Raw genomic sequence first — 14,548 nt, 5'->3', positions numbered from 1 at the left:
AATGGGCCGAGGCGAGCCGAGGCGGGCCGAGGCGAGCCGAGGCAAGCTGTTACCAGCAGTGGAAAAACGCCAAAAGTGCCATGTGCATTTGCAGGGCTTCAGCGCAGAGCAAAATGGCGTCATATTGGCCGTTACCAGGGGCGTTGGTCTGGGGGGGAAGGGGACTGAGTACCTAGAGCCTTCATGTGAGGAGGGCCCAAAAAGATGCTAGAATGAATAGCTGTGGATGCGGGGAGGGGTCCATAGAAAAGGCCTTTCTACAGGGCCCAGAATTTTGTGCTACGCCCCTGGCCGTTACATAATTGTGCATGCAACAAGGCTACAGTTAATGTATACAAACCCCAGGTATTCCCTGCATTACCATTCTGTTGTTGTTGATTTGACCACCTTCTCCACCTTGATCGCTTATTGACGTCTTTTGAAGCACGGTGGCCGCTCTTTGTGTTCATCTGTTTGGTTTAGGTTGTCATGGTAATCAAAGGCAGTCTCGGGAAAGGGGAATGGGTTATTTGGGGGTGGACTAAAAAATAATCAGGCTACATAAAATGACAATGGCAATGTCAACACTGAGCCTGCTACACATGGAGAGTAACCTCACGGAAAAAGACAAACCAGAAGAGCGTGAATAAAGATATAAGATGATATTAAGATTGCTTAATTTAAGCAAGACTTGGTTAGTTTATTAACTGAAAGTAATACATTGATTTGCCAGTGGAAACAAATATTATTTTTGTAATGTTTTTTATTGCGTAACCTCTAAGCAAAATCTTCATAGGTTAGAGCTTTTATTGTGAAAGCAGAAGTGTTTTGTGACATGTGTTATTCAATTAGGCTACACATAGTGTTGCTTTAAGAGGGCCATTAATCCAGCAATTTCTGAACAGCTGTCGGGGCAAAACATAAAGTCGTCATGCAATATTACGGATCATATCCTATTTAGTGGCCGCTAGCGCGTCCTCAGAGGGATTTTACCAAAGGTTTTTACCAAGAATTATTCGTATGCGGCCTAGGCCATCCGGATCTCCCTCCCTCCCACATTAGCCTACCCAAACCTCCAACTCACCCACCGCTCTAAGACTAGAAAGCAGCACAAAATAACAGGGTTTTAAGATAGAGTCTAAGTAGATCCTCTGCTTATTAAAAAAAAATATGATTACTTATCTTGCAATTTGCCAACTTTTTAAAACATATAATATATTCAAAAAATAAATTTAACACTAAAGACTAATCTGCATCACATGGATGCAGCAGTGAAATGTGCAATGTTGCACTTCGACCACTAGAGAGCTGTAAGAATACATCTTATTCAAGTTGAAATTCTTTGAATAATTTCAGTATTGGAACAGAGAGGCTCTAAATTACAGTGCCTGATTGAAGTCTTGTCCTTTCTGCCCTGACAAACATTGCCGTACGAGATATTTTCCCCATCCATATTTTTTTTCTTCTCTTTCCTTCAATGTCATGATGAAGAAGTCTGCCTGCTTAAGTCTAAATGCACAACCATAAGGAAACAATATTAAAGCACATTCAGTTTCATCGTTACCATTAGCAGCCACTGTTACAGCGGCAGGAGTATCATCATCATTGTCATGAATCGTTTCATTGAATACAATTATGTCAGTCAAGGTTCAGCAAGCATGAAATGCAAAGACAGTACTGGCCAAGATGGGCCCGTTCACTTATTTTAGGCTATCAAGCAGAAAAATTAAATTGTGTCTCATTTCAGTTCTGATCAGTGGTGGCTCCCTCTTGGCCTGCTTGTCATTGCAGAAATGAAAAGAAGTAGTAATTAACAAGCAAGAGCTATGTCAAATAAGGTAAAAAGTCTAAACATGCATTTAGATTCAACCAGAAAAATGGTTGGGTTGTTGTTTGATTAACAAAACCAAAGCCACATGGGCACTGGCCTCTGATTCCTACATATGACACTTTATTTTAGTCTCCCAATCAAACTAAAGTAACTTCATGCTTCATACTCATTTTTAATGCCAAGACAATAGTCAAATGAAAAAAATAGTTCAACCACTTTTAGAGTGATTAATAACAACATGCACCCACAGTAGCTACACTTATATTTAGAATTATTAAAATCTATGCACATCCAAACTTTAAAATGATGTAAGTTTTCAAATTTGTATTGATGTGTTTAACATGTAATGTGTGGGAGAAAAATATAAGATTTTTACAGGCCAGCATAGGTGTGTCCCATTACTGCACACTGACAACATCAAAATTGACTGTCATTCACCGAATGCTAGAGTCTGTAGTCGCCCCACGGTATTTATGATTCTGATCAGTGCAGTCACAATAAATTAAAAGTCAAATGTGGCTGGAATCAGTCACTCACCAGCCTGCTCAAATTGAATAGTGAAGTAAAGCAGCCTGACGTTGCTTCTTAAAGATCTAATGAAGCATTTACTTGAAAATGTCTTTACCACAGTATTATTTAATTCACTTTAGAAGAGGAAACAGCTATTCTTGACTCCTTGAGCACCAACAGGACAGGAAGTGAACTTCTTTCATCGTTCTGAATCTTATTCTGGAATTGCAGCCCTGCTCTTTTACTTGCTAACAAACTTAATAAAATAGGCTCCTTAACATCTTATTGGTTGTTGCTCTGTATAATCTGCATATTTTCTTCACTGGACAAAATAAGCAAATATGCAACCTTTAAAAGACTCTCTTTTGTGTGATCATTCTTATGTTGGAATATGAACAAATTTACACTGGGAAATGATTAAAAATTACCTGAGTGACAAAATAAATGAGGGATAATCTCAAATATTTTATGGCCAAAGTAAACAGGAAACAAGTTATGCAATGATTGATGCTGCTCCCTTCTCTTAATGATTAAGGCAGTGTTCAGCACCATGGACAGCAACACACCTGTGTTGCATTCCTACAGGTTAAACAGCTAGTAACAGTAAACACTCTGGCACAGGTACAAGCTGCTCTAGAGAACTTTGGAAACTGTGTTTTAGGGGTTACCTCGGCTTAATTGAGGAACTAATTGGATAAGAAATGTTTTTCTTGGACTTAAGGTTCTATCTCTTACTTGTATGCCATTGCTGGCTTAGCAATAAGTAAACACATATTATATTGTATCTGCTATGATTCAGTTTTACAGTGTGACTGGCACTGATTTACCAGTTTACAGTGACCTATGATAGTGTAGGCATATTTCTGTATTTGTAACCACAATACATTTGTAACGTTCCCACATAGTATTCTAAAATGTTTAGTAATAGAAATATTACAGTACTTGTTTTTTTAATAAGACACTATTTGCAACATAACTTGCATAACACTTTCTGTAAACCAACTGAATCTCCCATTTTAAGTGAGAGTGTTGCAGGGATCAGTGTCAGCCCCATCCTAATGTAACCTCAACTTTTTTTTCTCCATTCCCTCCAAGCACATCGCCCAATTGTTATGCGCTCAGCGGGGACCGTCTTTGTTTTCCAGCAGCGCCAGTCCCAGAATAAGGCCAATAATGATGCTGAGGGGCGGGGAGCAGCGCGGGCTGCAGACCCACTGAGTCTGAGAGGGACTGGGTGCCGAGGAGAGGCAGCAGGCAGCGGTGGCGGAGATTGGCTCACACCTCTGAATCACAAGTCAACCTCCAGTCGCTCACACCTCGAAATCACATCTCAGGCTTCAGTCAAGCACCTCAAAGACCCGGGACCGACTATATATTTTCTTTTTTTTTCCCGAGGGGTTTCGCTTGTGGTGCTCATAAAGACTGGAGAAGCTAAAGCAGGAGCGGGAAGGTTTACAGTTGCATTCTGACGCTCAGCACTCCTGTCGCCTCACCTGCACGGCCGGAGAAGAGGTCCGCTGTGGTAATAATGCATCCAGATAAGTACTTGCCTGAACTGGTGGCCGAGAAAACCAGCCTGGACCCCTCCTTTGTGCATGCGGTGCGCCTGCTTGCCGAAGGTAAGTCAGGTATTTTTCAAGTCTGATCTACTTTGAGCGTTGCTCAGTAATTTGTCAGACGCTATATCCCTGTCGCCTGCAACTGAAAGCACCATTGCATTGCATTTTGGGGAAGTAGTGACCTAATGTAAGCTTATCTTAAACACATTGCCCATTGACAATTGCTGCTTGCTTGAAGGCTATATTCACTGTGCTGTGTGTTTAATGGAGGAAGCTGCTCTTTGGCGCCAGTGCAGAACTTTTCAGAGATTTTCTACCATGCGAGGGAAGAAATGCAGTGAGCACAGAAAGTACAGTGTGTGAGAGTCATCTCCTCTTATTCTAACCCACTGCCCTCTGGCATCCAACATCCAGAAAATTAACTGAAACAGTTGGCAGAGCAGTTCTCAGGATTAAAAGTGTGAAAAGACTAATTGCCCTAATAGTGTGATATACTGGATTTAAAATGTACTGTTCATCTTAAGATATGTACAGTGTATTGCCAGCTGATGTCCATTCAGCATAGAATAAGTTCATGATTACAATGTCCAAACCAAAACAAGCTGCATGTTGTCAGAAAACACTTGTTTTCGGCAGGTGACAAGTGAAATCCTCCTTGAGTTTTCATTTGAATTTAGCCACAGCATCAGTCTGATATTCGAACTCTACCTAAGACATGCGATCAGGCTGAAATGAAAGTGCTAGATTCTTATATGGCAAAGAAAATGGTTTAATACACCATTTAGGTAAACGCAGTTTAGCATGAGATGCACCTTCTCTTCATACCTACTACTTATAATAACTCATAACTTCATCAAAGTCATCAAGGTCACAAATGAGACTTAATTGGGACAAACGTGCTACAGTCTTTCTAATAATTTACTGTCACAGTATGTGTAACATTTCTAGCAGCATATGTAGCCTTGCTGTAATTAACATGCTGAGGATGTGTCACTTTTGATAGGAAACTCATCATCGCTAGGATATACTTTTATTCCTGCGTCGTAGACCCGAAGGTGCTCAGCACGCATGGGCTTACAGGACACTACTTGCATTACATACAGAGGCAAGATAACAAGCAGGAGAGCACTTGGTACTGTACCCTTGTATGAAAACATAGCATATCAGATAGATAACATATATTCCTGCAACATTTGACCCCATTGAAGTAATTCATTAGTTCTTACTTTGTGCCCCAATAAAATGCAAAATTCATGATTGAGCGTTTATAAGAGGTTTTGACATTGTTGTTAAAAGTGGTAAAGTCAAACTGTGTTAAATGAACACGCTCTGATTGGACAGTGTGCTCTGGTGTTTTCTGCCCCTTGAGCTTTTCTGTTGAAATGTGTTGATGAGACACCTGACAGTCTTGCTCTTGCTGCTAACTGTAATGCAGATGGGATCATCTGTCACACAGAACACCAAATTTACTCAAGGCTGACTCGCATTGCCAAGACACAAAATGTTGTCTTCATCATATCTGCTGTAGTGAACAGCAACTTAGATTAGCAACTTCTTTGTTTTTGTGCTTTGAAGATTATTTCTTTGGGCATCTTTTAGGCCTTTATTTGACAGGACAGCTGAAGACATGAAAGAGGAGAGACAGAGCGAATGACATGCAGCAAAGGTCCGCAGGTCAGAGTTGAACCCTAGTTTGCTACGTTGAGGAGTAAACCTCTCTAAATGGGTGCCTGCTCTACCAACTGATCTAGGCACCCAGCAACTTGCAAATTAAAATGGGGTTATAATCACCTTTTTTTCCGTGTTTATTTCATTCAATTAAAGCAGTTTTTGGGAACAAATACAGATAATCCTGCAGTTCCCTGTAAATTACATTACAGATATATTCTGTATATGTATATATTTTAAAACAATACAGTATAATACTGTACACACAAAGGCAATACATGGCAATAAATAATTAACATTACAATAGAATAGCATGCATCCAGTTTGCAAGGTCCACACACAGCAAGCATGATACACAATGGTGGACAATCACTATAATAAACTGTCAGTTCAGACGGTCTTGTATTGTCAACTCCAATATCATCCGTGGACAGCAAGATAAGCTGCAGTTTACAGATTTATAGATTCACAGCTATTTATCAGTGAATAGCAAAGCATATAATCCTGAATTATTCACATCATGCACAATAAACAGCATATCATGGAATTACCATGGGCTCAGTTAACAGCTCCATATTTATGAAGTGAAAATATGTTTAAATTGTGTTACCTCTAAAATCACTTGTCTCTCTTTGGCCGATTTAAAGCTGTTTGGGACAAAGTTCTTCCGGTGGGGACAATTCTGCTTCATAGAGCAGAGTAGGAACTTCTTGTTTCCTTTGATAGTGAACGTAGTGATAAAACAAGAGACAATTATTTGAATAACTTTGCATAATATACAATAAATTCTACATGTTTAAAACTTTATACTAGTTTTTAACCAGTCATCCCACTTTCTTCAAAAATAGTTCCTTCTTGGTCCCAAAGCCATCTCATTTCAGTATAACATGAGCCTAATGGTTGCTCAGATTGACAGATGAAAGTCAATTTCTTTATGTGTAGCACTTTAATTTGCCTTTGACTAAAAAACAGCAGAGTTGTTTTAAAAGTGGGTGAAAGTTAGAGTCAAGGAAAGGAAGCCTTTAACATACCCCAGTGGTTTACCTACAGAGCAGCCTTGAAAACCAGTGGGATTCCTAATAAAAACAAAGGCACGTGTGTCCCATGTGAAAATATCTCCACATTTATTTTGCAATCACAATATCTAGTTTATGTTGTCACTATGCATTTTGACAGGCTATGTAATAGCTTGAATGCCCTCACAAGTGCTGCTAGGCACAGTGACAATTCAATCAAATCTGCACGAGATCTGAAGGATGCAGGATTTTCTGAATAAAACATGAGAATGGATATGGAGGAGGACCAACCCCATGACTCATGTCGAGTAAATCATAAGAGAGCAAGAACATAAGAAAAAAGTCCTTATAGGGATTTCGCTTACAGAAATCGTTGATATTTGGAGCTTTAAGTGCCTTTGTCTTGGAACGCCACATTGTCTGGGCACAAAACACCCTTTAATCTACATCCTAAATGACTTTTTTACTCATCACGTCCAATTCCTTCCTGCATTTAGCCATTCTTTGAAATGTTTGAGCAAAAGTTTTTACTCAAGCAGTAAGCTGCACTTTCTTATGGTTCTCATGTTTACACACAAAAGGGAATGTTCTGAGAAAGAGAGAAAGTAACCAGCAGTTAATTACAGTATTGGCTAGTTTCTGCTTGCGCACATTGCAAATGTGAGGGTAAATTCTTAGCCACATACTTTAGGCTGACGAAAATGCTCAGTCACAGATTTATCGAAAAACAAGCTCACACCCCAATTTGGGCAATGACCCTTTAACTTTAATTAAAACCTATCAGACAATGCATGCATCTGTGTGACGCAATGCAACTTCTTTAGCCTTAGTTTCAGTCAGCCATACTGAAGAGCTATAATTAGATATTGAGATGTTTAGCTTCAATGAGTAACTATTAAGGAGAAATACATCTTATACTATGAATATACATGCAAAAAGTACAACTCACTGTACAAATACATATTGCAGGGGGCTTTCCTCGACAAATACATAAAGATGCAAGTGGCCTGCTTATTTGGGAACGTAAAAACTTCTCTGCAATTTATTTGCATCTAATCTCTCCGGCTGTTGTTTATGAATTGTTGCTCACATTCTCAGTGTAAACATTATGGCCTACTCAGTATCCAGCAGTGACCCAGCTCATAGCAACTAATAAACATCAACCCATGTGTATATGACCTATCAAAAGGACACAAAAATTACATTTCAGAAAGTGATACATTGCATTACATTTTCAGCATTAGCTTACACTAAGTACATGGGTCAAATAAGATTAGACTCCAAGGTCGTGACCATTTTAGCAACGTAAATGGGTGGATGAGCCAAAGCAACACTCAGAAATAAGGTGTTAGAATATGGTACCATGCCTCCTTAATGTTCACATGTAACAGGGAAGTTCTAAATAAATAAATAGAAATGGGATTTTAAGTAAAAACTAGCAAAATCAGGGAAAAGTACAGAAGTAAAAGTGGCATTGTGTATTTAGGAAAGAAAGTAAATTATGGGCGCCCGGATGGCTCAGTTGGTAGAGCGTGCGCCCATGTATAGAGGTTTACTCCTCGAGGCAGAGGGCCCGATTTCAAGTCTGACTTTGACCTTTTGCTGCATGTCACTCCTCCTTTCATCTCTTCACCTGTCCTGTCAAATAAAGATCTAAAAGAAGGTAAATTACTATCTTTCTTATGCTTATGATGTAAGTATTCTCATAAACTTAGGGTACATTGGAATTTGTTTGAGACAGATTTGAAGTGAGTGGTGTACCGGTTCCTTTAGAACGCCATAGCTTCACTTAGTAACATAGCGTGGAGGGTAAAGGAAAGAAACAAATACCAATTTGTCAATAATGTCATCAAATGGGGTTTGTACAGTAGTTTGGTTACATTCTTAGGGTTTCTTTGTTCAGGTTTACTTTTACCCAGTGTCTACTCAGGGTTTTTTATCATTAAAGTACTGCATGCTGATGGTGGCTAATGTTCTGTTTTGTCCGACAAACCAGTAATTACATTCACACAGATTGTTCACTTAGACAAGGAAATACAGTTCTACAGTACACAGGATGTAAAGTTAACACAAATAGCACTGAAAAAAGAGAGATACATTCTGATCATGAAGAAACCAATCAACCAATAAAACAATTAATCAAATAATAAATCTCTCAATCACTACTGTACAGTTTTTGCACAAACATATGAGCAAATATACTATACACACCTGGAAGTTATATTGACATTAATAAAATGTGTGTAGAATGCGGCATAACAACACAAATACAACACTGTATTCAATCATGTATCCTCAGATGTGATAAATCCTACCTCTTTACAGATATAATATAATTTACACATGTATAATAACTTTACATATAAAAGATAAAAAAGACCCTATAGTACACATGTAATAAAGAGAAACAGATCCTAAATATATAATAATGTATTTTTCTATCAGACCATGGACCATGTTGTTTCCTGAAGCTGAATTTGCAGAAAGGGTTTTGCATCTTATCTGGCTTTTAAGTAGTTGTAATAAATAGAGGATCATTGAAACACCATCCGGATCAAAATGTGTGTAATTTGCTTGGTTTTTAATTTGTATATCATTTTGTGATTTGTATGAATAGCAATTCGTTTTTCACTTCACTGTCCATTGCACATTCAGCAGAGAATTTAAAGAAGGCATTATAATTAGATTGAAGATGTAATACTTTATCAGTGTCAATGGGCTGAATGCAATTTGCCTCAGTGCAGCTCAGTTAAAAACCCATGAACATCATGTGGCTAAACAGCGGGGCATATTTCCAACCCTATATGCATTTACATTCATGAGTCCAGAGTGGAAAAAGACAAAGCTAATTGCACGTCTCGTGGTCCATTCTCCCCACCAGAAACACGCTGTGAAATGGAGCCCTATTACTACCTCTTTTAAGCAATTTGGTTTTGGAGAGTAATTAGCTTGATTTATTTTATTTTCCCATTGTGAAGTTATTATTGTAGATATACCATTCAGAAGTTCAGAAATCAGTAAATAATTTAGCTGTCTATAGACTAATGGCAGCACTCAACAACGCCTTTGTGTTTGGACCTCTTACTGCAGTTGGTGTAACTGCCTACAGTAAAATAAAGCATGAAGTAATAATCACTCAAATCAGCATGGACTAGTTCAGCTTTGCAGATTTAAATAACAACCAGCAGTAACTGGCTGTTTTAACAGATTTTAAACATTTTCATGAAAGCCTAAAACAAATAAGTGCGGTTCAGCTGTTGTTGTTAGCAAAATCAGCCTTGTACAGCCAAAATACAACTCCCAGCAGCATCTAAACCTGATAGAAGTGGAGAGTTCAAATATGTTTTTTTCTAGCAATTCACTCTCTGCAGTTTTTACTTTAATGCTCGTCCATCAGTTTGCAGGTCATTCAAGGTCTCTAGTCTTTTAGCCAGCTTTGCAAAATAAAAGGTGAATCGAGTGAGGAAGGGAATGATGCTTACTTTGTGCATTATTCGTCTACACAGAGCACATGTCAGATATCAGGACATCCTGAGTTTGCTCTGTTTGAAGTGATGATTTTCATCTTAGTTTCATCTTTTATCTCATCAAATCCCTCTGTGGCATGCTTGTTTAACAATGTAAGAACAAATCCAACCTACTGTATGTTGGAAGAAGTGTGAGTTTTTTCTGGATCCACATTTCTCCTCAGAGAAAAACATCATCAAACCCCAAGCAGTGTAGTAACAGACAATTTGATCACACACACATCATCTCGGAGTTGAATGCGTAAAAGTGCCTATCAAGCAGTAGAACAAAGCATATGCTTTAGTAGTGGGGACTGTATGGCAAACAACAATGGAAATCCAATAAAGCTATGATGTGAGAATAAGCAGTAAACATATTAGCTCCCATTCACCCTTTTTCTTATGTTATTGTACTGCATATATGTTATTCTGTACTGATAGTCGCTCAAACCCTGCAGGAAGTTTATTTTTATTTTATTTTTAAGCAAACTATACTAGAGCTTCTTGGGAATTTTGGATGGCTAGAATTCAATTTTGTGCAAGTTCAAAAAAGATTTCACTTAATCATAGGAAAAATTATCTTTTTATGCTCAGCAAGAATATCCTGTTTAGTACCTAAATGTTTTCCGGTGGTGCAGCAGTTGCTGAAAGCAGGGAGCCCTCTTTTCTTAAAAGTGAATCAAAATGCTACCAAATCTAATGTGATCTAAATGTGTAATAGAAACTAATTTAGTGTAATTATAAACACAGTTTTGTGTGTAGTTATTGACTTGTTACTGGTGTCCAGGATCAATGAACTTCAAACTGTTCCTCAGTCATTGTTGATGCTCTGTGTTATTGCATTCGGACCAAAGGAGATGTATTTAACCTTAAGCCATGGCAGGCTGACTGAGAACATTTCTCTTTTTTAGCAACTCTACAGTTGCACACATTTATCTGGTAGCTGGCCAGTTAAACCACAGTTGCTTTTTTTCATTCTTGGCTGATGAGCAGCTCCACTGAAGCAGTTTGGGAAGCACAACAGAGGAGATCAAGAGCACCAGAACAGTCGCTGAGAGTGTTTTACTCCCAATGAGATTTTTTTCATCCTGTGTGAGGACTGAAACCAGTGACCTTCAAAGCACATTCTCGCTCCTCTGATCTTTAGGCTCCCGTTACTCCCTGCTACATATTTCACAACCATGATACTTTTGTGAACATTTCCCCAGATTTATATATTATAAGCTCATTTTCCTCTTTTTCTATCCCTTTCCGTATATCTCCTCTGTCTCTCTCTCTCTCTCTCGCTCTCTCTCTCTCACACACAGACACACACACACACACACACACACACACACACATCCACACACACAAAGTCCTTCTGAGTTCACTGGTAGGCTCCAGACCAGAATAAAGGTGTTTTCTACCAGCACTGTGCCAGAGTATAATCATTTTCATGGGCCAGAAAAACATATTTACTTTGCTCAAAGGATATGAAAAGAATGTCCACAATGAAAACAAATCCCAACATAAATGATCTGCACATTCAGAAGACCAAAAATAATCTTTTAGTGTATCAAGAAACAAATGCTTGATGAAACTTGGATGTAAGACATTACATAAACTAAAATGAGGTAAAATCCAAATGAGGTTTACTTCATGGGATGACTAACAAACACTCATGCAAATGAAGTTAAATGACCAAGATTTTAACAAGCAAGCAACAAGCTCACACACACACACACACACACACACACACACACACACACACACACACACACACACACACACACACACACACACACACAAACACACACACACACACACAATACGCCCTCTGAAACGACACATTGAAGCTTTTTTTGATCTGGGCCATTGTTTTGTTGACCTCTTTTCTGTACTGTATGTGGAAGCTGTGGTTTTGCTGATAGTTCTGCTGCTGGATGGCTTTGTCACTTGAACATGAAAACATGTGTCTAGGTGATGAAAACGTCTCGTTCTGTTTGAGGGAACAGTCTCATCTCTAGCCATGCTAGCGGCTCTTTGAGGCTGTGTTGAAACACAGTGGTGCTTTGTGCTAAATGCTTATGGCATCAAAATGCACACCATCATTTGTTAATTATTATTTTACACAAAGTACAGCTGAGTTTGAGAAGAGTCAATAGTTTTGCAGATATTTAGTCACAAACCACTTTATTACAGCCATAACAAGATTAAACTGATGATGGCTCCGGAATTGTTCCGGGATTGTTTAGGTGCCATTGGAAATTCCGCCGGATGTCCGTCTTTTGGGGCTTTTTGGGATGTCTGACACCTTTTGCTTTCTTTGTGTTGGCATTCAAAACTCTGGTCGATTTATGAAGACTATGGTTAACGGCTCCTCAGATCTCTGCAAGGTAAATCCAGACAGCCGGATTATATGTCAAATCTGAGTTTTTTACTAAAACAACTTTGAATGTATACATGATTTACCAAAACAAGTTCCTTCTCAAGGCTTTTTTTGCAGAGGCACCGTTGCTCTGTCCGGCGCGTAGCACCGCCCAAGATGATTGTGATTGGTTTAAAGAAATGCCAATAAACTAGAGGACATTTTTCGCCCATCCCAGAAGGCTGTGTGGACACCTCCGCAGCGCTGTAGAGGAAGGTCTTGCAAGGCGAGACTAAGGGATCACCAAAGTCATCATCTAAAGGCCATGAATGCCTGTACCAAAGGTCATGACAATCCATCCAATGACCTTGGAAATCCTCCGAGCCCCATGACTTACATGGCTTAATAAACATTCTGCTCATGTTTATATGAGGCGACGGTATTTCACATTTTCAGCTTCTACCATACAGTAGAATGTCTATTGTACATAAAGCAGAGTTAAATGTGCTTGTATTTGCAAACTACAGGTTGTGTTCATTTATCTCCTCATGCAAGAACACATGGATTCTATTCTTAAAAGGCATGTTTTGTAAGACACCTGTGTTGTGTGAAGTATATAATAAGCAGGTGTGAATCAACCATGTTGATGAAATAAAAGTTGAAGGGATCTTTCCATCTGTTTACCTGTAATTCAGCAAAAAGGTTTCAGGCATGGTATCACCCAGAGGCTGGCGATGCTGGTGTTTGAGTGAGCATTACATGTTCACAGAGTTCACTGAGTATACCTGACACAGTCCTTTGAATTACAGCCACATTGTGGGACATGAAAATTCACTCCTTATTTTGACAAAAGCCTAAATGATTTAATTAAAGTAAATCTTTCAGTGGCTCTAAAAAGCAGTCAGAAAAACAACATGAACAAAACTCGTTCTTCAGTAAATATTTACTGCTATTTTTAGTACTTCTAAATTTTATGCAGAGGGATTTTCTCAGAGAGAAACCGCGAAAAAAAACAGCACGCTCCAATTCAAACGATCTTCTTCGGACAATCAGGCACCATCAAAAAGATTGTGTCACACTGGAAGAAATTGGTGCATTTCAAACTGTTGCAATTTCGTCTTGTGATTTCACAAACAAAAGCAATATCAAGCAAATGACCTTAATGTAGCCTATGATGTAAAACTGAAACCATTGGCCATTAGGAAGTGCAGTGAGTGAATATTGCAACTGCCTGGAACAGAGGGACCATTAAGCTGGAGATGTCATGTCAAGGAATAGTCTCAGAAGAACCCTTCACTGGGAACATAAACTCAACACTTTTCCAACAAGGCAATATTGTTTCCACACAAACTGTCACATTCTTAGACTTTTAAGATTGATTTTAAGGTAGATTCAGCCATCTATGAGGACGTATTCCTGTCTGTAGTCAATCACCTCCCTGCAAAAAAACAGACAAATGCATTCATTCAAATTGAATACATTGTTCAGGAATAAAATGTTTCAGCCATTTATTTGTTCAAATGACATGACATAACATCCATCCACTTGGCCCCAGCTGTTTTTAAACTGATAGCTTTGTCCTCTGGCTGGTGACAGCTTTGAGTTTCACTAAAGCAGCTCAAGAGCGCTCTGTGACATCTTTTAATGTCCAGCCCATGTGTTGCAGACTGATAATTGTAATTCCAGTGGGCATTAATTAGTGACAGAGGAGGAGTCCTGCATGGTGGACAACAGGTTAATTTTGAGAGCACTTCATTTATTGCGAGTGGTTCAGCTCAAGTGGTAAAAAATGCATCAATCAAGAAATAACACTGTTCAGGGTGTTCCTGTCAAGTAGAACAGGACAGTTAATATCCACCTCTCATCTCTCATCTTATTGCCAATTTGCACTAGATTTTCCTATCTTGTAAATTATTAGGAGGAATAGTGCAGTTTGATTGTACCTAACGATATGCAAATTTGATCTAGATATGAGAGTCCACAGATCCAATCCTAACCACCCCAATTGACTTTTAAATGATACACGGAAACATCAAGCATATTTTATGTTTAAGTTCCATGCTGTGTGGGAATCTTAAACTGTTAATAGCCCCCAAGAGCTCAGTTTGCAGTGATGTGAGTCACAGTGAGCA

At 38.8% G+C, this 14,548-nt stretch overlaps 1 protein-coding gene across 3 annotated transcripts in view; it reads left to right on the top strand.

Moving 5' to 3' along the window:
• The first annotated feature begins 3,428 nt into the window (after positions 1-3,428).
• khdrbs2 (KH domain containing, RNA binding, signal transduction associated 2) overlaps positions 3,429-14,548 on the top strand; it is a 60,213-nt gene continuing 49,093 nt past the window's right edge. For all 3 annotated transcript variants that reach the window (XR_004660220.1, XR_004660221.1, XM_034898879.1), the window contains exon 1: positions 3,429-3,939. Coding sequence is in view for 1 of the 3 variants with exons in the window: in XM_034898879.1 (XP_034754770.1) it covers positions 3,849-3,939 (91 nt within the window). In the remaining 2 variants the exon portion in view is untranslated. The remainder of the gene's footprint in view (positions 3,940-14,548) is intronic.

This window comes from Etheostoma cragini, chromosome 17 (genome assembly GCF_013103735.1).
Source record: "Etheostoma cragini isolate CJK2018 chromosome 17, CSU_Ecrag_1.0, whole genome shotgun sequence".
Taxonomy (NCBI): domain Eukaryota; kingdom Metazoa; phylum Chordata; class Actinopteri; order Perciformes; family Percidae; genus Etheostoma; species Etheostoma cragini.
Note: the sequence above shows the minus strand (reverse complement) of the source record. Positions and strands in the feature narration are given on the sequence as shown.